The following is a 27695-nucleotide window of genomic DNA, read 5'->3' as shown; positions in this document are numbered from 1 at the left end:
TTTCTCTTTGTAAAAGTCACATATTACTCTTTCTTTGTATGTCCAGTAATTTTTTTATCCTGACGTTGGAAGTATATGTTGTTGAGATTTTAGATTCTGTTTTGTTCTTTTGAAGATTGTTGATATATATATTTTAAAATAGAAAATTATTTTTACTGAATTTAAATTCCAAACTCTCTTTTTTCTGGTTGATGGAATCTCTGTTTAGTTCTTTATGGTTAGCTGGATTTCTATCCAAGATTTAACCACCTGGTGTGTGCTAACTTGGGCCTCTCTTCAAGTGTAGAGCCATGTGAAATGGAAAACCCACCTTGGACCATGCACTTTCCCTAAGTGTGAAGACATTCCTTTGTTTTTGCTGGATTTTGTTTGTATTCTAGAGTCTTCAGATAGGCTTTGTTGTGTTCTTTATTTGCTTATCTAGAGTTTCCGGTGTTCTTTGATAGAGTTGTTCTACCTGGAATTACTCTTTCATTGCTGGAATTTGTGACTAGTGTCAAATTTAAATCATGAGATTAAAATGTGAAGCTTAGAATTTTCAGCCTGAGTGTTTGGTACCAGTGTCAGTGTCCCAGTTAGATCAAGAAAGGTTTGATAACAAGTTTTCTTCATTTTCAGTTTTACCCTTTTGCCTTTGAGTCCCTCTCTGAATGTAAGTGTTTTCGTTATTTTGGATTCTTGTTCAACTCCTTTGTCAAGCTGTTTAATTTCAACACTGTTATGTATATGGTTGAAAAATAGGACTGATTTCTAGATCTTCCAGTTCCTTGCTTTGGAGAAGTCATTTAACATTTTTTGGAATACTTTCATATAAAATAATAATGCTTCATATTGTAGAATAAGGTTATTTGGAGCTTCTAATGAAATAATATACCAGTTAAGCTGTGGATAGATTATAAAAATACATCATGTAATTATTTGTTACTCGCTGATTTCTTTGGTTATTATTTGTATTTCATTGTCCTGGCAATAACCCATTTTATCAACCCTTCTTCCTAATTATATGTATTTTTTTCTAATATTTTGTTACCTTTTTTTAAAAATTCACTTTCCAGCTTTAAGTTAACTATGTTATCATCAGGGCAGAACACATGTAAAATATACATTGTGGTATACTGAGAAAACACTGTCATTGCACCAGGAGGGTGGGAAACATTCAGATGCACTGTTTTCATTTTTGTGTATTTTTAAAAATATGCTTTACAGAACTGCTGCTATGCTGACATCTGGTAAATCTCAGCCATAGGCAGAGTTTTGATAGAAATATAAGCAAGCTGCTATCTTACTTATGGAATTAACAAAATTGAGTATCAAAATTAGTATTCTCGTAATAACTATATTTTAATAAATTGCTTGGAGTAAGGTTGCAACTGGTCCAATTTTAGCCATTTGAACATGAATTACCTCAAAAATGAACATTTTATATGTGTGTATATAAAGATAATTTTGTTTCTATGTTGTTATTAGTGTGTGTTTGAATTATTTTTGTTCATGGCTCTTGATAGACTTGACTCTTTTATTCCATTTTGTCTGATTTTCCCTGATTCACTCATTTTTAAGAAGGGTACTTTAGATCAAGACTATAATCTATGGAGAGGAGGAAGCAGAGTAGGATCTAGAATTTTTGCAGCTAATATTTCATTTAAGCCTTACAAACCCCATGATAGATAATATTATGCCCATGCTACAGTTGAGGATTCTGAGCCTCAGCACGTGGCATTGTTCAGGCCCCTCAAGCAGAGCCACTGTCTGGATGCAGGTTTGTCAGAACTGAAGGCCATTGTTTTGCCTAACAGCACAGTTCCTTCTTATTTTCTGGCATATCACTCCTACTTCTGAATTGCTGAAAATTCAGAAAGTCACCCATTCTAAAATGCTAAAATCTTTGCTATTACAGTGATTTTGAAAATCTCCTTCTGGGCTAGCATGATCTAGCAGCATTTTAGCAACAGCAAGGAGACCCATACCGTTTGGATGACTGAAATCGTGAGGCCACTTGCTCTCCATCGGAAATAGCCGCATACTCGGGGCGCTCAGCACACCTGCATATGTTTTGGGCTGGGGGGGTCCCTCCCTGCGAGCTCTTCCATCTCCCTTTGAGCAGTTCCATTTTGGTAACATTTGCTTATTCGGAAACCTTACTGACGACTACAGAGCAGTGGCTGTAAAACAGAATGACAAATGTGAGATGATATTTCATGTCCTCTGGCCCCTGAATGGGTGTATTATTTAGACCAGTCTTTCATGATTATAATCTCCTTCATGAATCTGCTTAATTTAGGAAATATTGCATTTTTCTACAGGATATTTCACTTTCAGCACACTGTCTGAACATCACAATCATTTTGTTCACAAATTATGATGGAAAAGAACATAGATTTTAGTCAGGTAGATCAGGTGACGTGCGGATCATAGGTTTTTGAGTCGTATGGACTCATTGGCGACAATGATAGTCACCCATCTGAGAGTCTGAAAGCAGCATGGAAGGAAATAATTGAGAAAGTGTGAGGATAGTGTAAATAGGAAATCAGAAAGGTGTTCTGGACATCAAGGGAAGAAATATAAGGAATAGGGGAAACAGTGGTGAGGCAGGCATGACTTGTGGCAGGGGTGGGACAGCGTTCAGGCCAGGCAGCCCATGGGAGGCCAGCTTTTGTTCAGCAAGTCTAGAAGAGTAAAAAAGCATAGGTACGGTGAGGTCTGGTTAGGTGGGTAAGTAAGATTAGCAGGTTGAGGGGTACCCTCCAAGAAGGGGAGGTTTCAGGTAGCATCATAGTGTTGGAGTGTCTAATACAGCTAATGCGTTCGTTCTTGCTGTTATATTAATACTTTACATTTACGAGAATGCCCTTGAATGACGGTAACTATCTTGATGAAGTGATTGAGCATAATGAAGATCCTTATTTGGCCATGGAATGATTGGAAGTCCTAAATAAAACTGAGCAAAATGCTATTTCTAGAGCCCCTCAGGTGTTTGGTAACAATTGTAGCAAGACCTAGCTGTTAACTGATGTGTCATCACTCATACGTAGAGTTTTCTTTTGTAAACCCCAATTTCCTGCAGTCTTAGGGCATACTAGGGCTTCCACCTGTATGGATTTGGGACCCACCATGAGGATAATGACAGGTGATCTCTGAGGGCACCTGTCCTTTTCTTAGTGGAAGATTAGGTCTGGAAAACTAGCAGGGTAGCTGTCTCTTAGCTCCAGCTAGTGTTTGGGTTCTAATTCAGGGCCCAGTAGACCCCAATGAAGAGGCTGAAAATGCACTAGGACTCGGGGGGCACAGTGGGGTGTGGAGGGAAGGGATTGCAGGGGTGTATGGTGTGATGGGTGAAAGGGGGTGGGAGGGGAAGGTCTGGCTTCTCCACAGTGCTCGGTGACACCCACAGAGAGTGCTGGCGTGAAAGTGCCCCCGGCATGCTGGGCTTGACCGAAGGGTGCCGAGCAGGAATTTAAGCTGTGGCCGGTGGTTCCCCAAGTCTAAAGAACAAATGGACTTATTTGTTAATTAATTTATGTGATTGCATAGATGAGCTTTACTATGCATTGTCACCAATAAATATTTTCCTTTCACCTTGTACTCTTTGAAGCAACTGTATTAAGAACAGTCTGATTTAGTGAAACTTAAGATGTTAAACAATGGTAAACCTGGTATGAGTAGAATTTTACCAGCATACAAAATAAATAAGGTAAAAATTTCCCTCTTTAAAAAACTAAGCAACAGTCTGTTGTTTCACAAACTTCCATAACTAATTGCTTAACATTAAAATGTGAAAACATATTTTTTTGTGGGGGAATTTTATTTATTTGGAGGGTTTGAGTCGTTTGAAATTATGTATGTTTTATAGCAAGCATTTGGAACTTCGGCCACTTTCTAGTTATTTGTTGAGCACACATTAAGTGTTTTTTGTGTTGTAAGTCACAGTCCATGACTCTTGAACACTACTGGGTAGACAGGAACACAAGCGGCTTTTTATTAATAAATTAAATAAAAAATGCTGCAGTAGATTTAGGTACTGAGTTCTATGGGAAAACAATGACGAGAGAACCTGAGCTGGGATGGAGTCCAGGAAAGCTTCCTAGAAGAGGGGCATTTTAGCCTGTCCTGCTGGAGGGAGAAGCATGCTGGACAGAAACAGCATTAGGTCCAAAGAGGGGAGCTGTCAAAGAAGAGGTGCAACAGCCGACACGTGTAAGAAAACTTCAGAACGTAAGGTAGTAGAAGAAAATAACAGAGAAAGTTATTGGATATGGAGATTCTTGTGAAACCTGCAGAAATGTATACTTTATTCTATATGTGAGGATTTTTTAGTGTGGAAGCTACAATGCCTAGATCTCAGAAAGATGGCTCTAAGCAGTGTGGTGGGTGTGTGGACCAGCAGGGCAGCTGTAAATCAGAGCGGATAATCATCTTTTATCAGAAAGTATTTTGGATATCTTCTAGGAAAATAAATGTACGCACCCAGAACATTTGCTTACTTTCATTATATTCCTTCGAAAAGCCTGTTTTACTTGGCTACTACTATCAACTAAGTTCCATTTCCCTACTCAAGAGTGTATCTGAATCCTTTTGGTCTTAAATGTCGGTGGTTATGTTTCTTCGTAATAAACATCATGCTTCTCTTCTGTTTACTGTCAGCATTACGAACATCAGCGTTACGAACATCATGTGTTAGTAGTCTTTTTTCCTCAATATTAATTCTGTTAACATTGTCCAGTACAGTTACTTTTGGCTTTTAAAAATTAAGTTCGTTTTAATCAACTGAAATATTACTGAAAACTGAACCTAAACCATAGAAAAATGGAAAATGTTCAGGTATACGTGTTAGGGATTATATGTTGGTGAAACCAAAGGGGATTTCCTGGAATACAGTCTGAAAACTACTATGTAACCTTGAGTTGAAACTTAATTCACCGAGTATTTGAAAACATAATGCTTTATTTTAATAAGGCAATAGTTTCTTTTTATATATTTGTTTATATGATTTTCTGATTTTATTTCTTGATTGCTTTTTAATCTGTAAAAGCTCTATTTGACCACATTTCCTTTAACTGATACTTTGTGTCCTTTTTCATTCCTTTTTAGGCAATTGCATTGCCTCCTATTGCAAAGTGGCCTTATCAGAATGGCTTCACCCTAAACACTTGGTTTCGTATGGATCCATTAAATAACATTAATGTTGATAAGGATAAACCTTATCTTTACTGGTAAGTAATATGTCTAATTTTAGGATTTTTGTTATAAAGATTTAATGTAGTATAATGATAGTTAAATCACTCTTCCCCCTCCCCGGTTGAGTGTTAGCAAAGTGTTTTGTTGTTTTGTTCAGCTGCAACCTAAGAGTCAAGGCTTACAAACCTTTTGCTCTCTAGTCTACTTCAATATAGGTTAATTTGGAGTCTTAGTGAAGATTGCTGTTCCCTGATCAAGGGAAGAACAACATAAAAAAAAAAACATCCAAACAAACTCCTACCAGTTTTCATTCTTTTTGCCTCTTCAGTCACTTTATTCAGTGATCAACTGAAATATACTTTAAAAAGTCTTAATAGTAAGAAGTTATAATCAAACGAAATTATTTGGCAGGCGCTAGCTCAGACTTGATCTGTAAGTCTAAGGTTGGTAATTTTCGTGTGCCAATAATACGTAGTCACGTGTGCTTGTTAATTACAGCATCAAACACTCATTGATTGCCTTACTGACTGCTAGGCATGTTAGGTGCTTACATACACTAATTCACTTCTTACATGCAGTGCTCTGAAATGAGATTGCCGGAGTTCAAATCCTGGCTTCACCACTTAAACTGTTATTCCTGTGATTTCATGTCTCATCTGTAAAAGGAGGGTAATAATAGTGACTATTCCATAGACTTTAAAGAGAGAATAAATTTAAAGCGCTTAGAACAATGGCTGATTCAGAAATGTGAGGTTTCGTAGCTTGCAAGCTCTGGTATGAAAGATTGTATGTGGATAGTAAGGAGAAGGAATTTTAAGCAAATACCTGAATTTTCAAATATAAATTGGCTTGTACTTCACATCGATCATTTTGGGAGATAACATGTTTATTTCAGTGTTACTTTCATTTTTCAAAACATTGAAAGATTTTCTGCATTGTGATTGAATTCACAACTGGGGAGGGGTATTCCTCTAAAAGAAAACAAATACATTTCATAGTCAGGTCTCTTTTTTCTTTCTTTTTTGACTAAAATTGTCTTTGTTTCCTTGATTAACTGCATAATTTGCCAAACTTGGTTCTGATATTTTTATATTGTTAACTGTTTTCAAAGATTTAGCAGAATTAGAGAGTGTGTTGTTTTTCAAAACAATACCCATTTACAAATGATTTCTCTATTTGCTGATTTTAGGTGGTCTTTAAAAGTAGACGAAAACTACTTGGCAGGCTTTTCTTGGCCCTTAATGTGTTCCCATGATTTGTGATATTTGAAATTGAAATTTTCAAAGGTTCTGTAGTCTGCCATTTTCCCAGTTTAAATTTCTTAGCTTTTTAGTTATTCTAAACTTTTCATGATTTGGCCTTTATTTGGTACACATAAAACTCCTTACTTTATATGGGAATATATTTTATTTTTTAATAGGCATTAGATATAAAGTTCTTTTTATCAGAGGATACTTTACTATTCTCAGTTTTCTTTTCAGTTTTCGGACTAGCAAAGGCGTTGGTTACTCTGCTCATTTCGTTGGCAACTGTTTAATAGTTACATCACTGAAGTCCAAAGGAAAAGGTTTTCAGCACTGTGTGAAATATGATTTTCAGCCACGCAAGGTAGGTGAAATAAATGTTTTTATTGGGAATGACATTATTTAGCACACCACTGTCTTGAAACTCCCGTCAGGACTTCCGAATGTCCCTGCTGCTGCCCCTGGGATGCTTCCGTCCTCGTCCTTGCCTGCACGCTCCGTTCCTTTGTCCTTTGCAGGGCCAGTCTTCGGCCTCGTGTAGCCGGCCGTGGCCCTTCTGTGCTCGTGCTCTGGCCCTTCTGGTGTTCTCTCCCTCAGCTCTCCCTGTGCCCAAGGCGCTGTCCTTGCAGTGCACAGAGCAGCCGCTGTCCCTGCTCTCGGGGCTTCGCCTTTGTGGGGAGTTTCATCACTTTTAGGGTCACTTTCTGCTCTCCTGCAACCGCAGGAGCTCTGCTATTTTTTTTTTTTTAAGATTTCTTTTCCCCCCGCTCTGCTGTGTTTTGCTGTCTGTGTCTATTCACATGTGATCTTCTGCATCTGTTTCTCTTTTTGTCTTCTCATCTTTCTCCTCTAGGAATCACTGGGATCTGATCCTGGGGGCCTCTGATGTGGAGAGAGGGTCCCTGTCAATTGCGCCACCTCAGTTCCTGGTCTCTGCTGCGCTTCACCGTGACTCTCCCCTTCATCTCTCTTTTGTTGTGTCATCTTACTGCGTGACTCACTTGTGTGGGCACTGGCTCACCGTGCGGGCACGCTTTCTCACCAGGAGGTCCCAGGGTCACCCCGAGGTCCCAGGGATCGAAGCTCTCTCCTCCCATATGGTAGGCGGAGGCCTTATCACTTGAGCCACATCTGCTTCCTAGGAGCTCTGCTCTTATATTCTCCTCTGCCCATGAGGCAAGACTCTCACCCCCAGCACCTGTGACATTGAAGCCCTGTCCCCAGGCTCCTTCCCATGCCTGTTGGAGCCTGCTGCCTGCCAGAGCTCTTCCGCCTTCACGGTCGTTGTTGCAGGGTCAGCTTTGCTCCTCACCCGTCAGTGGTCTTTACGTGTGCCCAGTTTTTAAGTCCTGTACGCTGTATCTCAGAACTGCCTTTTAGGAAAGCCTGTTCCTGATCTGACTTCTTCATGTCGCCGTCCTCTCCACCTTGGATCCCTTGTCTGTTTTGCCAGTTATTTTAGACACTCACATCTGGTTATCTTCCCCATCATTTTATTCCACTGATCACAATGATTTGATTCTCACTAACTATACAATAAATTACAATTTTCAGTCTAGTATTTGGATTTCATTTTCTGCTCTTCATGCCTCCCTTTGTTAATAGATGCATTTCACTTTCCTCCCTTTTCCTCTCAAATGCTCATCCTGGGGTGTGGAGTGCTTTCCTTGCCCCCTGCCTCAGCTCTGGATCCGAGTCCCAGCCCATTGTCAGGTTCCGTTTCATAGAGCACCATTTCTGTGGAATCCTTCTCTGATTTATTTTGTTCCCCAGATAGGCTCTCTTGTGGCATTTTGTTTCTGTATTTCTCAGGGCAGTTACTTCTTGTAAACCTCTATTATTCTTTTATATATTCATTATTTAGTGACTGCCTAGACTTCTTTTGAAACTAAGATCTGCTTTAGATCCATCTTTGTATCCACCTCCAATGCCTAATACACTGTATCCAACTTGCTAAACTGTCAATAAATGTATGTTGGATAAATGAATAAAATATGACTTTAAGAACAACAACAACAAATCCCTTTAGGTTCCTGAAGGGTAAGTTATATTACCCTTGTGTTCCAAGAACTTTCTCCATATGGCACCAAAAATAAAGGTAGCCAGGGAATTAAAGAGGTGGTTGCTCTGTGCTGCACATTTATAATCTAAGCTTATTTAGTTTTTGTTTGTTTAGGCACAAAATATTGCAAAGATAAGTTAATTTGTAGTTTGGTAAAGTAGAGAATTAGATCATTATACATTAGCGTTAAAATAGATTTTATGCTTTTTGAGAAAGTGTTTTGCCTACGTTTAATGGAAAGCAGTTATTTAGAATGCCAACAGCTGACACATTCTTATATATCTTCATTTTAATACTAAAATTTTGGCTTGTATTTAAATAGCAAGTATTATGTAGAAAAATATCTTTTTCTATAATTTTTTTGCCTATCTAAAAATATGACAAAACGTTTTAACAATTATATTGTTAATTTGAGAATTATTTAAAGGCAAAATAATATTTGAACTGAGGAGAAATGTTTCTTAATTACAGTTCTGAAGAAGTGTTTGAACATTTGAGGGAATGTTGCTTTAATTATAGTTCTTTGCTTTTCACCCCCCTCCCTTGATTTTTTCTCCTCCCTTGTCTCTTTGACCATTCTCCTCCCCTCCCCTCCCCTCCTCCCCCTCCTCCCCCTCCTCCCCCTGTTCTTGTCCTCCTCCTGCCTTCCTCCCATCTTATTTGGATTAGGCCATTAGAACCAGTTCTTAGACCAGATTTATTCTTCAGGGTGTTTGTATGTATGTGAGTGTGTGCATGATATGTGTGCTGTGGATTTATAAATAACGAGCTTTTTCTATAAAAATCGAGTATTCTGCCTCCAGATTAGGTAATGTGGGAGACTCTTCTTGGGGGGAATCTGCTAACCCAGCAGCCCTGAGTGCGCCTTCTGAGATTGGGGCCTTTTGCCTGGTTCAGCTCTGTCAGTGCTGCGGCCTCCAGGGGCGTGTGGCTCTGCTGTCACGTCTGGCCCTGAGGCACATCTTTGTTTTATTCCCATAGAAGAGCGGAGACCAGGTTAGCCAAAGACGAGAGGAAACCAAGGGCAGTGTGCAGGCATATGGTTAGAGGTACAGGCTGGCATTCGTTCACCCCTGCTGGAGTTTCTTGGAGACGTCTTCCTCTGCGCTGAGGTGGCTTTCTTGGGTCAGCGATGGTGAGCCGACCCCTACCGCGGGCAGGCTGGGTCTCCCCCCAGCAGCAGTGCCTTTCCCCAAGAGATGAGCAGAACAACCACGTCACGTGTACTGGGAGGGAATGCTTTTCTTAAAACAGTTTTTCCTTTTTTGTTTGTTTGATTTTTTGCTCTTTTGCTCACGATTCCATGTGTATTTTTGCCACATGTTGAAGAAAATATTTCTTTGGATGGTATTTTCAGATATAATTTTACATTTTAGATAATTATAAAATATTTCCTTTCTGTTTCAGGGATAGTAATAGTTGTTATCCATTTTTTTAAAAATCAATTTAGTCATTTTGTGTTAATATATACTTGGAAAATAGTTTTAAAAGCAATGATTCTAAATAAAATTGTGTTTAGAATGAGGGTTTGCTTTCCTTGATAACCCCATTTTCCTCTCCTTCAGAAATTCTGATTTGTTTGGTGTTGAGTGGAACCCAGGCAGAGTTTGTCAAACATGCCAAATTATTAGGAATTTCAGTTTGAACTGGTTACAATAAAGATTCCTGGGGTTGCAGTGTTCATGTTAGGAATATGTTACATGCTATGTGATTCTCCTTAGGTAACTTGAGGAATCTGTTTAAAGAGGACAAACCAAAGTAAATTGTCATCGACCAAGAATGATTGCTATTCTTGTGTCATTGCTATTTAACACATTTGTTCTCATTTTTTTCTATTGTTACACTCTTTCCTTATGAAAAACACGTTTTCATTTGTAACAGCTCGCTTAATACATGGCGATTCTGAGGGGTCTTGGCAGGAATGTGGCTAGGGGTTGAGTTGGATTTTAAAAATTCTCCCCTAAATATTCTCATAAACCTTGAAAATCTTTAAGTATTTGAGTTTGCTGTTTCATTATTCAAGAAAAATGTGTTCTCTCAATTTTTTTTCAACCTTTCTTCAAAATGTCCAGGAGATGCCCTCAGTTGTTATTGTCCTTCCTAATAAGGGATTCACTTGCTTTTCAAAAATAAAATCTCTTTATCAAAACTTGTACTTTTCTAGGCACACCATTTACTAGCTGTTTGACCTTGAGAAAATATGTGTAAACCATTAGTGTATTACCCAATGCTACGTTACCTACTATTGAAATCTGTATAAATACCATTTTACGTTTTTCTCATCCTTACGCTGTAATATTTAGCTTGTGGATTCTTGACGTGGACCTTTTTTCCTTGTTCCTGGTGGCATGGTTCTGTTGTGAATCTGATTTTGGTTCTCCTCTAAGGCAGAACTCAGGACACAGAACATTGGCGCGCAGGCCCAGTTTCCAGGGGCACTTGCTCCCCATTAGTTGAAAACCATCTAGTAGAAAACCGGGCTCTTGTGAAACATTCAGAATCTCCCTTGTGTCTGTTACCTGTAGGGCGTATTTTGACATACCAAGGCATGAGAACAGAGAAACTAGTTTTCCCGTAAAGAAGAACTCACGTTGATTCATCAGCTTTATCGTGCTAGCGTCATTACCAAAAGTGCCCTTTCCTTTGGTTTGTTTACTTTCTAAATCCATGCCTGACCATCCTTCTGATTACTTAAGTGGCCACTACTCAAGTAAGGGAAAAATTGAGAATGATCTTAGACTCCTCTTTTCTATACCAACATTTTAAATCCCTTGAGTTAATTTTATCTCTCAAACCAGTCTCCACTTCCCTCCTTTTTAATTCCCAGTGCCCCGTCTTACTTAGTTCAGGCTCTTACAGCTTCTTACCTGAAGCTTTGCCCTGGTTTTCAAGCTTATCCCAATCCAGACTTGCCTAGGTTGTCTCTTGTACACAGTTCTGCCAGGTATTTTTCTAAACTCTAGAGTTGATCATTTCCTTTCCTGCTGCAAATTCTTTAGTGATACTGCTTTATCTAAAACCAAAGGTCAGATTTCTAATGCCGTCCTCCTGGTCTCTTTACCAATGGGTCCTTGTCTGTTTTTCCTGCTAACCCCAAACACCTAGAAAAGCTTTGCCAAGCCTCTATGCTCCACCACGTCAGGACCCCAGTGTATGGGATGTTTCTTTCCCCCTCTTTACTCAGTAATTCCTGTTCATCCTTCAAGTCTTGGTTTTAAGTTTCTTCTTACTTGTTTAGTGAACTCTTCTCTGATAGCCTTTCTTCTCCATTTGTCTTTCCTTTCCCAACTGCTCTCAAGTGATCCTTACCTCACTCCTGTATTTTTGAGTTCTCCATTGTTTTATGATTGTTCACATCTTAGTTTCTTTATTGAGATCTCCTTGGGGGTGTATATGTTGTCTTTCTTTATATGCCTATACTCTACAGGACACTTGCCATGAAGTAGGCACTCAGCAAATGTTTTTTGAATGAATGAATGATACTGAGGAGTAAATAATGCCAATTTTAGTTGGAAAAAATCTCAGTAAGGAAATAGGAAAAATAAAGAAATTTATTTGATAATATATTATATATAGATGCCAAATATGTATCAGGGCCCGTTCTTCAAAATTTTCTTACATTATCTATTATCTACCAGTAACATTCACAGTAATCCACAATCAGGCATTATTACTCCCTCTTTTTATAGAGATGGAAATAGGTTCAGAGATGCTGAATAATTTACCAAAAGTGATAGATAGAATCAGTGACCTGGGCATCCAGTTCAGATGTGTATGAACACTAAGTGATCTCTTTCTTAGTATTAAGAACCTGATAAATGAGTTAAATGAGTGCCTTCCTATATTAAGTGTGTCAGTAGGTACAGTGATGTAATTGATACTACTTTCCTTAAAGCTGTCCTTTGGCAGGAAGTCCTTGCCAATTTATTTTCTAAAAGTTTTACTCCACAGTGTTTAAAGATTGTTTCACCAGTGTTACATGGATGGCATTCTGGTTCGGTATTTTCAAACTCAGTGAAAGTAATACATGAGCACTCCCAGAAGATTTTCGTAAAATTTATTTGAAGCTCAGTTTTTATGGCTTATTCTTGCTAATTTTATAAGTTTGGAAACATGGAATCTTCTGTGATTATTACGAAGTTTCTTCTCTTCTGGTTTTAAATAGGGTTAACATAAGTGCTACTTTCTGATCAGGTGAAAAACTCAGTTTATAATAAATTAAAGGTTTCCTATTGTGAAGGAATTAAAAAAAAAACAAGAAAGGAAAACATGTGTCTTAGGCAGTTTAATTGTTTACCTCACTTTTTTCCCCTGAAATGATTGAGGTTTTGTATTGCTGCCTTCTCTGACTTGTTCAATTATATTATTTAATTTTTTAATTGAAATTATAATATTGAATTTCATAATTTTGAAGACCTTAAAATAACCAATATTTTAGTGATTGGTAGAATTTGTCCTGAATTTAATGAATCTGTGTTGTGAACTAGAAACCACCTAAACTTTATCACATGTGCTTACGTGTTATTCCGTTGTGGGTCTTTCTGAGCATGCAATCCCGGGCAGAGTCTTAGGTTATTTTTTCTCAGTTTACCCTGCTCTTTCTTTTCCACGGTAATTACCTTGATGTATACTTTTACAGTTGTTTGCTTTTCTAATATCTGTCTCCTCCATGAGACCATACATTTCAGGATTGCTGGTTGTTTGGCCACAGTGCTTAGTACAATGTAATTATTACTGAATGAATGAACACAAATATTTCTACATTTCCACGATTTTGGGTGTAGGTATAATGGAAGGAGTTTCAGTCTGGAGATCAAGAGGCTTGAGACGTCTCCATCACAAATTTACGCTGTATGTGCCAGTTCTTACATCTGTCACGTGAAAAATGGGAGCAGGAACTTGAGGGAATGGAAATTATTCTTAATATTCTTTTATGCATTTTCCTTGTAGGGTATTAGGAATGGTATGGTTGTTTTTAGACAACAAATACACATTATGTGCTGATACCTTTTGTGTTTTTCATTGAAGTGGTACATGATCAGCATTGTCCACATTTACAATCGATGGAGGAACAGTGAAATTCGCTGCTACGTTAATGGACAGTTGGTTTCCTATGGTGATATGGCTTGGCATGTTAACACGAACGATGTAAGTTTTTTTATTAGTGTTTTAATGTATTTAGAATATCATATAACAGGAATAATAAAACAATTTGGTAGAAGCTTATGAGTTTTACTTTGAAAGTTTTTGCTTTTATTAACAGAACTTTTAAGTCTTAAATTTAGTATAATAAAATTGCTAAGAGTCATGATTAGAGATACAAAAAAATTACTTGGCCAAATTATTGAGTATTTTAGGTCATAAAACATTAATGAAGTATTCTATTTCTTCCAAAATCTCTTGCATTAAAAAAATGTTTCTTACCCCTTATTTGAATGTGGAAGAATGATCTTAAACAGAAAGACTAAGTGTAATATGTAGTCATTCCTATTTATTAGATGCTGATAAATGCTGTGGAGGAAACGAATGGGGAACAGGTATAGAAAACGTAGGGGTCAAGAAGGGGAGGCCAGCATGTCCAGAGAAGAGCGGAGAAGCCGTCCGGGTGGTTATTTGGGGAAATTCCCCTCTTGGTGGAGCAGTAAGTGCAAAGGCCCTGAGCAGAACTGGAAAATTCAAGGGCTGGCTAGAAGACCAGTTTTTCTGGAGCAGAGGGAGGGCTTCCTGTGGGCTTCTTAGCCAGCACAAAAGTCCTTGAAGGGTTTTGAGCTGACCAGTGACACGTTCCTGGCCTTTGTTTTCAAACTGTCGATCTGGATATTGAGGATGTCCTGAAAGGAAGCACTGAGAGAAGCAAGGGTGTCACTTAGATGACAGTTGCCGAAACATAAAGAGCTGGTGGTATTTTGGGCCAGTCTGGTAGTTGGAGCAAGTGCTCTGGGTGGTTCTGGATAGAGGGTCCCTGGAGTGGAAACCTTAGGAGTTCTTGCTACTCCCCCATCTTGGTGCTCTGCCTGGTCTCCCTCCTAGCCAAGCTGATGGAGCCAGAGGAGAAGATACGTTCTAAAGTCCAAAGTACCTCCAAGCCCAGTAACAGACAGTCCTTCCCACACGGTTGGTTTTATAAAGTGTGCCTCTTCCTACCAAAATCCACTCCTTAATTTTGTCTGCATCTCTCTGGGCTTTATTCTCCTGAATGGTGAGGATTTGACTCTTGCTCCATCTTTTATTTTCCTAAATAGCTCTGTGCATAGTACTTAGTTTGTCCTTGTGGACCAAATCCTTTGCTTGGTCTGTTTTTGTATGACCTGGGAGCCCAGGGCTCAGAATGGTTTTCACATTTGTAAAGGGTTGTTTTAAAAGAAAAACCAACCAAACAATCACAAAAGTAAATTCACAGAATACCGTGCAACAGGAACCAAATGTGACTTGCAAATCTTAAAATATTCACTAGCTGGCCCTTTAGAGAAAAGTTTGCTTCTTGTGGCCTAGAAATTCATAGTTGGGCCCTGAAGAAATTCTGCTGCTGGTCTCCCCCTCCACGGGGACAGCCTGTTTACAATGGCATGGAAGGAGCCCCAGAGTGCAGGCGACTGGTGTTGGCTGATAAAGACCGCATACCAACAGTGCCTTTGATTTCTTAATTATTAGCAGTGTATGCCGGTCAAGAGAGAGGCCTGGACAAATACCACGTGTTCTTGCGTGCTTGATGCCCAGGAACCTTGAGTGTCTGTGTCTGTAACTAGAGATGGCTGGCTTGTTTAATGAGGAGTCTCCCTGTCTCTGCCCCATTCACACATTTTCAGTTATTTATTTAGGACCAGAGGGACACTCTCCATGCATGACGTCTCACGTGCTAGCGCTGTGGGTGGGGAGGAAGCCAAGCCGTGGCTGCTTCCACGGGCACGTGTGCGGTGTGGGCCAAGAGGAAGAGATGGGGAAGGTCTTGTTAGGCTGGCTTCCCAGGTGCTAGCATCTCCAGCCGTGGGCCCTGCACCATCTGCTTCAGGCAGCAGACTTTTGTGATAATTATTTGATTCTGCATAAACGCCTACTCATGTGAGAGAAGAAATGGATTTTCTTGGTGTTCTTGACTTAGTCTGGAGAGAGTGTGCAGAATATCCATAATGGAGACATAGGCAGAATTTTTAAAATTAGGCACTCTGTTTTTGGTTAAAATTTGGAATAATCCTACCCTTGGTTCAGATGAACCGCCACATATGGAAAATTATATATCATTAGAGTTTTAAAATCATTTTTACTTTTCTGAAGAGATAATTATATGTTTTCTTGCCTTTAGTTACAAATTTAGAAAATGGTCAAGTTTCAAGATTAAATAGATGGCTGTTTTTTGTTTGCTTAACCAAAATATAAAATTTGTAAATGATTTTTTTCACTAAAAATCTTTATCTGACTTATTATTTAAACATTCCATAAAATGTTAATGTTATTAATTTTATTCCTTCTGTCAAAGTTATTAATTTTATGATTTAAGATATTCATGAAATGAAAACATGAATACTTAAATATTTTGTTATGAAATAACAAATTTGATTTTCTGAATAACTTTTTAAAACAGAGTTATGACAAGTGCTTTCTCGGATCTTCAGAAACTGCCGATGCCAATAGAGTGTTCTGTGGGCAGCTGGGTGCCGTGTACGTCTTCAGTGAGGCACTGAACCCAGCGCAGATATTTGCAGTTCATCAGTTAGGACCTGGATACAAGGTAGTAACACCTCTCTCCTTATGAATTCCATGGAAAGTTTTTAGTGTGAAATAGGATGCATTTAATATTTGCTAGAAGTCTTTCTTTAGTGTGGGTTATGTCTTATGAGTTGTCTCTACTTTTGGGAGCTCAATGATTTTTTTAGGTTTAATTTGTTTCAAAGGTGGTTTTTCTCTGACTATTTTCCCTTCATGAATTTTAATTTTTCAAAATGTTTTCTAATGTCGAAGGCATGCATTTATTAACATATCCTGAAGTAATACATCTGAAAAGCTATATTGCTGGGGAGTGGATGTAGCTCAGTGGTTGAGCGCCTGCTTCCCATATATGAGAACCTGGGTTCAATCCCTGGCACCTCCCAAAAAAACAGAAAAAACTGTATTGCTTACTGTGGTATTTAAAATCTTAAAATTTGAAATATATGCATTATATAATAAGCAGTATGAAATGACTTGTCATTGTTCATGTTAGAGGTAACTTGGAAAGAATAAAGACTGAGAAGGAAAATAGTATAAAATGCTATATATATTGCTGAAATTATTCAATTTTAGCCTCTTTCTTTGCTTGTCCTTTGGAATAGGTGAGGAGGTGAGTGCAGCAGTGAGTGTCCTCATTTTGTAAAACCAATTCTTTAATATGATATATTGTGTTTTCTGTTTTTTCTTCTACTTCCAAAATGAAGACTTATTGTAATTTGCTTACAATAACCTGTTATATTAAGGCAAGATTTATTATCTGAATGATTTTTAAAAAAAATTTTAGTTTCTAAGTGTAGTACACTTGGTTATGGATATATATAAGGATTTAATTTCAATCAGATTGAAAGAATTTTGACATCCCAAACTATTTGGCTTTGAGAAGGCGTTATGTATTGTAAGCTAAAGTAATTATAATTCTTAGGGATTACATAACTTATATTGAAGTACTGTTAATTTTTTAAAAGTTAGTGATTAAATAGTGTGAAAATTGTCTTATCACAAAGGAGTCCTAGATAATAAAAAAAATTCCTTCTTTTGCTTTTTAAATTTTGCATTGCTATTACTGTTTTTATTTTTGTGGTCTATACTGAACATGTAAAAATTACATTACATTACCCTTATTAAAGATCTTTGTAGTTCCAGTGATTTTAATAACCATAATGATAAGGAAAACGTCATTTTTGTGTCAAAGTGAAAATACATGCCGTGGTCTTTTGTCCATATCGCTCGGTTTGCTCTACCAGCCCTGACATCGATTGGTGCTTAGGAGAACACCTTCTTTCCGGAGCCTCCTGTTGTGTGTGACTCTGGGTTCTGCTGTGCACCAGCTCCGCCCGGAAGTCTTCTGTGACTCAGCAACTGAATGAACATGCAGTCTGCCTTCCTTTCCTACTACTTTGTATTGTTACGCAAAATATTTGAAGTCATTTTTCTCAAAATGATACTAAATGGAGTGAGAATCAAGCCAACGAAATACAAATAAAAGTAGGAAATCAAGAAAATACAGAAATGCAAATGATAGGATCCTATATGATTTCTAGAGGGAAATTTTAAAATTGATGGAGCTGCCTGGCAGCACAATGGAAAAAGAGCCAACCATAAGCAGTTACATAATTCCCGTTAAGAAAGGTGCAGGAACTCTGCAGAACCTCTGAGTTGTCAGTGGCTCTTGTCCGAGTCTTCCTAACAGCAGTGACAGTGGGGGAAAGCCCCCATGCCATCTGGTTCTGTGATGCCTGGCCCCCAAACACAGACAGCAGGGCAGCCCCAGCCATGCCAGTACTGGTGGGGAAGGTGCCGCTTGGCTCTGGGCATCATGTGCAGAAGTCGTGGATTGCGGTTTGCAGGTCTGCGGTCTGTGAGGGTGCCCACGAGGCACCCTGTGGTCAGCAAAGGAGGCTGAATGTAACTCTTGGGATACTTGGGCAGTTTTCATCTTGTAAATACCTCACAGTTGTTTGACATGAAAAGTTTTCTCCAAACTTTGGGAGAGTGAGGAGCATGAGAGGGGGATGCCCCTGCAGAGCACGTATTCCCACAGGGCCAACCCCGAGCGGTTCCCGTGCTTTCCTTGTGGAGGATGAGGCAGGGTTGCTTCTTGTATGGAGGGCTATCACGTGGAGGGTGCAGATGAACTTTCATGGTGTGTAGGATATAATAATTGGTTGAAATTTGGATTAAATCACAGATAAAGGGAAATTTAAATGGTATGTGATAACGCATTACATTTATTGTCTCAAGTTATACGGAACTTTCTGTAATTGTATTATTTTATGTTATTCTGAACTTAATGAAGATAGCATGTCACTACCTGGGCCCTGCAATAAATAAAATAAATTGATTCCCCCAAAATAATATCGGCAAACTATACACACAATGGAGCATGTCCCAAATGAGTTTGACCTGTTGTTAACCATAGCGCTAGATAATTTTCTTTCTGTGGAATGCCCATTTATTTATTTGTTTGTTTTAGAGAAGTTGTGGGTTTACAGAAGATCTTGCACTGATGTGGTGTATTCATTATAGTTGATGGAAGCACATTTTGTAGTACTTAAAAAAATTTTTTTTAAATTGTTTTATTTGAAGATATGTAGATCACAAAAAAATGTTACATTAAAAAATATAAGAGGTTCCCATATACCCCACACCCCACCCTCCCATTCCTCCCACATTAACAACTTCTTTCATCATTGTGACATATTCATTGCATTTGGTGAATACATTTTGGAGCACTGCTGCACCGCATGGATTATAGTTTACATTGTAGTTTATGTTCTCTCCCAGTACTTTCAGTGGGTTATGGCAGGCGATATAATGTTCAGCATCTGTCCCTGCAGTATCATTTAGGGATAACTCCAAGTCCTGAAAATGCCCCCACATCACATCTCTTTTTCCCTCTCCCTGTCCTCATCAACTACCATGACCACATTCTCCATATCAATGCTACAGTTTCTTCCATTACTAGTCACAACAGTTCTATAGTAGAATACCAGTAAGTCCATCCTAATCCATATTTTATTCCTCCATCCTGTGGACCCTGGGATGGTGATGTCCACTCCACCTCTATATCGAGAGGGGGCTTAGATCCCACATGGTTGATGGATGTGATTCTCCTACTTGCAGTTGTAGACACTCTCAGTTCTCTGTTGTGGTGGTTGACCATCTTCACTTTTCTGTTAGCTGACCTGAGTAAGTCCAGCGAACTGGATAATAGGAGTTGCCATTTTACTGAGGCTCAGGGTCCAGCTGGCACATGGCCAGTCCAGAGATTCAAGTCCCCTGAGTATACACCAACCCCTTCGCCAACCACAGGTTCAGTAAAAGTGACAGAAGAGGCATGTGTAGAGAGGTCACATCTGAGTCCAACTCCATCACACTCAGCAACACAAATTACAAAGTAGGGCCCACTCGCAAGGCACTGGACTCCAGAGCCATCTGCCGTGACCATAGAACCTGTGTGACTCCATAGCCCTCAGGAGCACCAGTACCTTGGGTTGCATCTGCTTTGGCTGTCTCTGGTTTCCTGCTGAGGCGTGCGTAAGTGCGACCCCTCTGATAACCTCCTGACTACTTTTTGAAGACTCTTAGCCATATAAACTCATTTGTCTTTACTATTTTCTCCTTTTATTCAAGGTCTTTTTCTAGTTGAATCACTAGTTTTAGTGATTGGTAGTAATCCCTCAGCGCCAGAGAGGCTCATTGCTGGGAGTCATGTCCCATGCTGGGGGGAAGGTAATGCATTTACATGCTGAGTTTGGTTTAGAGAGTGGCCACATTTGAGCAACGTGGAGGGTCTCAGGAGGTAAATCCTAGGCACTTGCAGCTTTAGGCCTAGTTGAAATTTCAGGCACACAAGCTCATAAGCATAGTCATCAGTTTCAAGGGCTCATCATTGGACCATTCTCCTTCACTGGTCTTTACCCTTGCCCTTGGGGGATTGTTGCTGTTCCATTGGGGAATGTGACAGAGCTCCCCTGGCTAGGAATTCAGCACTCCACCAGTTGCCATTTGTAACTGTAACTACTATGAAAAATACCCAACGCATGCATACTACATGACCTCCCTGATATGAAATGAACCAAGCTGTCTCAGAGAGCTAGAAACTGGATGATAGGCTTACAGGAAATTGGGGGGTGGGGGGGAGGGAGAGGATGGTTGTGAGCTGACACCTACATGGGTGAAATCTATTTTAAAGTAGAGGTAAGCAGTTGTACAGGGAAGGGATAAGACAGGGACATAGGGATATTATTGGGTGAGGCTTTGCAGGCTTGCGCGGGGCTAGGGTTAAGAGGTGGGTCAGATGGCCCTAAGGAATTGGGGGAACAGCTGAATATGGGAGATTGTTGGGTATGTAGTTGAAACTATAATGTTGAGAAAACTCTTTAGAAAATATAATAAGGAAGGATTATGTGTTTAAGGTACTTGTGGGGTGGGGGGTGGGGGTGCCCGTCACAGGAGCAGTCTTCTAGGGAGTGTGTTGAGTACTCATCTTATTATAGTGTGTTATATCATTGGGTGAGAACCCATACATTGAGTGGGAAGGTGTACCCACATGCTGGGGAGACCTGATGTTCTCCAACTGAGGAAATTGTTTCTCTTGAGAGAGTTGGTGGCTCCCAATGGGGGAGGACAGTCTAGTATGTCAAGCCCTCAGCATTGTTGCAAATATCTGTGAATCTGGACCTTCAAGCACTGAAGGTTGGTTGTCACTGTGGGCCCTGAAAGGAGGGGGAGAGAGGAATAGAATAGATGGAAGCAGGGGTAACTGGGGGGCCATGGAAGTGTTACACAAGATCGTGCAATATATGGAAATAGGACATGTTAAATTTCACTCAAAATGTATAAAAGTCTATAGGTTAAAATGTAAACCATCATGTAAATCATAATGTAACTAAAAATTTAGAAAATTGTATAGTCTAAAATAAAAACCATAATGTAAACCAAAATGGAACCACGTTTGGTAGCTGTGTTTCAATATCTGTACATCAGCTGCAGCAAATGTAACATGAACATGTAAAAGATCATTGCTGGGGAAGGGGGAAAAGGGTTTGATGTTTGATATATGGGAGTCCCCTATATTATATATGTGACTTTACTGTGATATAAAACTTTTTTGAAGACAAAATTAAAAATTAAAAAAAAGTAAAAGGATGTAGACAGTGAGGAAGGAATGAAAGAAATTGCCTTTCCTATACATACAGGACAACACCTATTACAGTGATAAAAGGCAAAATGTCAAAAAGAAAGTTTTGTGATATTTTTCATTTTTTAATACCCCAATTTATTTTTACTCTATTTTAGTTTTTCGAAATTAATAAGTATTCTATTTCTAATCTTTAAACCTATCATTACTATTTCATTTTCCTATTAGTTGAATTTGGTAATAGTCTTTGTTTTTTAAGACGTTTTGGACCACAGAGTGGTCAACTATGGCAGGGGAGGAATGCTGGTGTGGGGTGCTATTGATGGGGGGCACATGGTTGGGAAGGAATTATCCAGGGCATGTATATAGGGTGTATAAAAATGTTTGGATGTTCGTTGGGTATAATAATACTTTTAACTATAGTCCATGGTTTAATTTGGGACTTGTTCTTTGTGCTGTGCTGATTCATGGGTTTTTTTATTTTTAATTTTTTTTCTAGTAACATTTGTACAACCTAAATTTTGCCCCTTTAGCTACGTTCAAATACATAATTCAGTGCGATTAATTACGTTCACAGTGTTGTGTTACCAGCATCAGCATTCGAAACCAGAACTTTCCCCTTGGGCCCATCAGAAACTGCATTTTAAGCCTTAACTCCCTGCTCCCTATTCCACCCTGTCCCGTGGCACCTGCGTCTAGATTCCGACTTCACAGACTCTGATGATGGTGAACTTGACTGTGAAGACCCCCATTTTCCTGGGGTTATTGAAGGACTGCACAGTTACGAAATCCTGCGTGAATGTAAGGTGGGCTTTTGACATAAGCTCGCAAGACAGAGTTCTACAAAGTTTTGGTATTCTCTAATGATTACTGAACGTTTCCTAGCTGTCATGTGGCCTCATGGCAGGTGCTTGGTCTGCACTGTGAGATATTTTGGGATTTGACATGCTCTGTCCTCCATTCAAGAAAAGGTTAGCATAATGGTTTTTATCAGTTTACTGTATTATAATAAAGGCCTGACTGATGAGAGAAAATGTACAAAACACTCTCCAGGATTAAAAATCACTTTGGAGGGATGCCGATCCCTTTCTGGAGGATTGAACTCCTGACACCCTGATCTTCCCACAAAGAACCACAATAAAATCAGGCAGCATTGGGGGGTGTCAAAAGACGGAACAAATCATCAGCAGAGACTGAGATCCCCAAGTTTTACTCTGGTAGGAAAACTTTCTGGCCAGAAAAATTAGGGTAAGCTGCACTGGGGCAACCAGACTAAATGGAGCTGGAGGGGCAGTTCCTGAAAAGATGTGCAGAAAAGGTCTGATTGCTGTATTTAAGAAACAGCCCGAATCTCTGGCTAACTCTTGAAGCCATGCCTGAGCAGGGCAAAAGCTGGTAATAGATGGTGATGTCCAGCAGTTGACCCACCATTATCAGTCTATGAAGATGTAGGAGGATGTGCTCATTCTCAGAGGAAGACAAAATCCACAGCTGCTCACCCCAAGACAACCTCCGTGCTGGTCACTGCACGAGGACTGTAAAGGGAGCTGTAACAGGTAAAAGATAGGGAAAAAATCAAGAGAAAATTTTAGATTGAAAAATATAAAATCAGAAATAAAATGATTTACTTTATGAGGTTAATACCAGAAGGAGAGAGGGAATCCATGGAGGCCAACAAAATCTTTAATGCTCTCAAAGGAAAAATTCAGTGTGAAAGTGTTATTATAAAGGCAAATTAAGGGCATTTGTTGCTATTAGACCCACTGTACATAAGGAAGAGAGAAATTTGGATCACTAGGAGTGAATGAAGAATATCAGAATTGATAAGCATATGGGTAAAAATAAAATATTCTTAATTTCTTTAAAATATATACAGTTGAGTCAAGCATGGATCATTACACTGTCTTTTGTGGTTTATTGTGATACATACGACAACTGTAATAGAAAGGTTCTGGAGAGTAAAGTATGCATGAACCTGTGTGATTATGAAGTTTTCACATTTTCAGAGTGTCCAGGATATAAAGGTATTGATTGGAACCGGAAAGCAAAACTGAAATTACAAAGTCAGAGTCTTATGTCTTTTGACCTTGGTGTAAATAGGTATCCAGTCTTTAATTTCCCCACAGCAACTGCTGTACATCTCTCTTGCAAATCAAAGGTAACACGTACACAACTGAAAGGAAAAACGAATTAATGCAGACGGATTGAAGCAAGGTGGGCTAAATACAAACTAGGACGCAGCTGCTGATTCTTCCCTCCTCCTTGTGGAGCACACCTGCTGGCCCTGGGCTCTCCTGTGAACCCTGCAGACACAAACCTGTGTCTCCTGTGGGAGGAGACAAGCAAAACTAAATGGCAAAGAGAAACAGTGCAGCATGCTATGAGGAAAATAAGGTGTGTGCAAAAGATGGGACAAGTCAGCAGAGCAGGTCTTGCTGAAGACCTAAGGGGCCGGAGCTGAAGGCAGGCACATGTGCCCAGACAGAGGGGAGCCTGCCTGGCAGATTAAAGAAGAGCAGGAGTGTCAGTGTGGCGAGGGTAGAGGGAGCAGGGACGAGTGTGACAGGAGATGGACTCAGAGCTCAGCGGGAGACTCCTGGGTGATGGTTAGTACTTTGATTTTTGCTCGTGAGTGGGAAAGCCATTGGAGACTGGCAAGTGAGTAACCTGGCTTGATGGCAGTTTTAAAAGAAACACCCTGGTGGCTGTTGTTTATTAGAGTCAGCATTGAAAATGAGGAGGGTAGGAGGTCATTGCTTCACTCAGGCAAAAGATGACAAGGCTGGTAGCAGTGGAAAGCAGCTGGATTTGGTAGGACTTTGGATAAAGTATACCTAAAATAACGTCTGGAGTTTGGAGGTAAAGCCACCAGGATTTTGTGTCACAGAGAATATGGTATAAGAGAGTGAGAGAACAGGGAAGCGGATTTGGCTCAACTGATAGAGCATCCACCTACCATATGGGAGACCTGTGTGGTGAGCTGGCCCATGCGCAGTGCTGATGTGCGCAAGGAGTGCCGTGCCACGCAGGGGTGTCCCTTGTGTAGGAGAGCCTCACCCACAAGGAGTACGCCTTGTAAGGAGAGCTGCCCCATGCAAAAAAAGCGCAGCCTGCCCAGGAGTGGCACTGCACACATGGAGAGTATGACGCAGCAAGATGACACAACAAGAAGAGATACAGATTCATAATGCTGCTGACAAGAATGCAAGCGGACACAGGAGAACACACAGCGAATGGGGGGAGGGGAAGAAAATTTTTAAAAAAATTAAAGAAATGAAACATTCAAGGATGGCTTCAAGAATTTTTGCTTGAACATGCTGAATTGATAGAATTGTCATTTATTGCGATGGAGAAGACTGGGAAGGAACACTTTTGGGCAGGGAGATTAAGATTTTGGATTTGGGCACAGCTCAAAGGTGCCTACTAGACATCTAAATGGAAAGTCAAGTAAGTCTGCAGTGCAGGGGCAGAGTTCAGGCTGGAGATACAAAGATAGCCTTACCCTGACAGATGGGATTTAAAGCAGAGACAGGCTTCAGTTCTCGTGGACTGAGCTCAGGGCACAGGCTGACTGGTGTGGGGAGGAGCAGGCAAAGGGAAATTAACACAGAGCCAGAGAATAAGGCGAGAAAGCAGCATCTTTAAAGGAGGAGGGAATTCTTGACCTTGCCAGATACTCTGACAGGGAATAAATTGACAGAGAGGTAGCTGCTGGATTTAGCAGTGAGGAAGTCACAGACGATCTTGATTATAGCGCCTTAATATTAGAGGTGGAAAAACTTTCACTTAAGGTAATGTTCTTTCAGAATTCCAAGCAAAGCATTGTGTTTAATGTAAATGTAGGTAATGTTTTGTCATTGGGAAGTGCAGTTGTTCGGTTTTGTATCATCCGAGTGCATTTCATGCAAAGGAGTTGGCCATACCTTTCTGTGTTGTGTTCATTTCTGTTACATACTGTTCTCGCTTCCTGTTGCTTCCATATCATGGTGCTCCTGTAAGTATATATTTAAGGTTCATCTTATTCCTGACTTTGATGTGTTTTGTCAGTGTGAGGTGCATTTTATAGCAGATTCCTTAGGAAGGGCTCATGGGAACCATTTCAAAACAACTGCACTTAGATGTTTGTTTATTGGGGCCTTTACAATTGAAAGCCATTTTTCCTGGCTATAAAATCTTTGACAAACCTTTTATTTCTTTGAATGTCTTTAAATATGTTACTGGATTCTTTCACTTAGCATAATGTGGTGCTGTTGTTGTTTTGATATTAACATACATTTGTTCCAAAGAAAAACAGTTCCAAAGAAAAAGTCTTATATATGCAATGTTACCTGTATTCATATTTCAGATGAGGTTTTACTGTGCTGTACAGTCCCAGGTTACATTTTAGCTTTCCTTTTAATACTTTACGTGACCTTATACTTTCCCTTTCAACCACTGCAATACCCGTGTAAAAGCACTGCTGGTTACAAACATTATGTTGTACTTTCCCTTTTCTATTCATTTCCAAAGACTTACACTCATCGTTTTTACCAATTATGCACAAGTTAACTCTCAACTTTCCATTCTCTAACTTCATTCTATTTTCTGGTGACCCATATGCAAGGTATTGAGTCCATAAGATTACACAGTATGTTTAGTTCATAATACTACTGTCATACCGTATTTGTCTTTTGTGTCTGGATTGCTTCACGCAACATAATGTCTTCTAAGTTCATGAATGTTGTCATTGGATTTATGACTTCATTTCTTCTTACCACTGCATAATATTCTATCATGTAATACACCACAATTTCTTTATCTATTCCTCAGTTTATGGACACCTGGGTTGCTTTCCATCTTTTGGCAATTGTGAATAATGCCTCTATGAACATTGGTGTGCAGATGTCTGTTGGTGTCACTGCTTTCAGTTCTTCTGGGTATATACCCAGTACTGGTATTGCAGGGTCTTGTGGCAAATCCATATTCAACTTCCTTAGGAACTGCCAAACAGTCCTCCACAGTGGCTATACCATCCTACATTCCCACCAACATGAGTAAGCTTTCCTATCTCTCCACATCCTCTCCAATGCTTGTTGTTTTCTGACTTTTTAATAGTGACCAAACTAGTAGATGTGAAATGATATCTCATTATAGTTTTGATTTGCATTTCCCTAATCGCTAGTGATGTTGAACAGTTTTTCATGTGTTTTTTTTTCATGCCATTTGTATTTCTTCTTTGGACAAGTGTCTGTTCAAATCATTTTCCCATTTCTTAGTTGGGTCGTTTGACTTTTTATTGGTAGGTTCTAGCATCTCTTTATATATCATGGAATTAGACCTTATTTAGACATGTGATTTCCAAATGTTTTCTCCCTTTGAGTTGACTGCCTCTTCACCCGTTTGACAAAGTCCTTTGAAGTGCAAAAGTGTAATTTTCAGGAGATCCCATTTATTTACTTTTTCTTTTTTTACTCATGCTTTGGGTGTAAGGTCCAAGAAATCAGCACCTACCACAAATATTTAAGATGTTTCCCTTTATTTTCTTCTAGGAGTTTTATGGTCCTGGGTTTTATATTTGGGTCTCTGATCCATTTTGAGTTGATTCTTGTGTAGAGAGTGAGATAGGGGTCCTCTTTCATTCTTTTGGTAATGGATATCCAGTTTTCCCAGCACCATTTGTTGAAGAGACTGTTTGGTCCTGTTAACATGGACTTGGTAGGTCTGTTAAAAACCAGTTGGCTGTAGAGGTGAGGGTTTATTTCTGGACTTTTAATTCTATTCCACTTATCGATGTGTCTATCTTTATGCCAATACCTTGCTGTTTTTACCACTGTAGCTTTGTAGTATGTTTCTAGGTCAGGCAGTAACATTCCTCCCAAATTGCCCTCCTTTTTAGAATCCTTTTGGCTATTCAGGTGTACTTTCCTTTCCAAATAAGTTTGGTAATTGCCTTTTCTGTTTCTGTAAAGTAGACTTATTATTTTCACTGGTATTGCATTGAATCTATAAATCCGTTTGGGTAGGAGTGAAATCTTCATGATATTTAGTCTTTACTACATGAACACAGAATGTCTTTCCATTTGTTTAGGTCTTCCTGATACCTTTTAGTTTTATAGTTTTCTGCATATAGGTCCTGTACTTCTTTGGTTAAATTGATTCGTAGGTATTTGAGTCTTTTTGTTCCTATTGTAAATGGAATTTTTTCCTTGATTTCCTCCTCAGACTGTTCAAGACTAGTGTACAGAAACAGTACTGATTTTTTTTGTGTTGATCTCTATCCTGCCACTTTGCCGAACTCATTTATTAGCTTATGTAGCTTTGTTGAAGACATTTCAGAATTTTCTAAATATTAGGATCATGTCAGCCGTGAATAGTGAGTGTTTTATTT

General features: G+C 39.3%; 1 protein-coding gene across 6 annotated transcripts in view; it reads left to right on the top strand.

Annotated features, from left to right (window-relative positions):
* Positions 1-27695, top strand: part of NBEA (neurobeachin) — a 579373-nt gene that overhangs the window by 74433 nt on the left and 477245 nt on the right. For all 6 annotated transcript variants that reach the window (XM_071208160.1, XM_071208159.1, XM_071208158.1 and 3 more), the window contains exons 5-8: positions 5089-5210; positions 6657-6783; positions 13510-13629; positions 16061-16207. In XM_071208160.1, coding sequence (XP_071064261.1) covers positions 5089-5210; positions 6657-6783; positions 13510-13629; positions 16061-16207 — 516 coding nt within the window. The remainder of the gene's footprint in view (positions 1-5088; positions 5211-6656; positions 6784-13509; positions 13630-16060; positions 16208-27695) is intronic.

The sequence above is a fragment of the Dasypus novemcinctus genome, chromosome 15 (assembly GCF_030445035.2).
Source record: "Dasypus novemcinctus isolate mDasNov1 chromosome 15, mDasNov1.1.hap2, whole genome shotgun sequence".
Taxonomy (NCBI): domain Eukaryota; kingdom Metazoa; phylum Chordata; class Mammalia; order Cingulata; family Dasypodidae; genus Dasypus; species Dasypus novemcinctus.
Note: the sequence above shows the minus strand (reverse complement) of the source record. Positions and strands in the feature narration are given on the sequence as shown.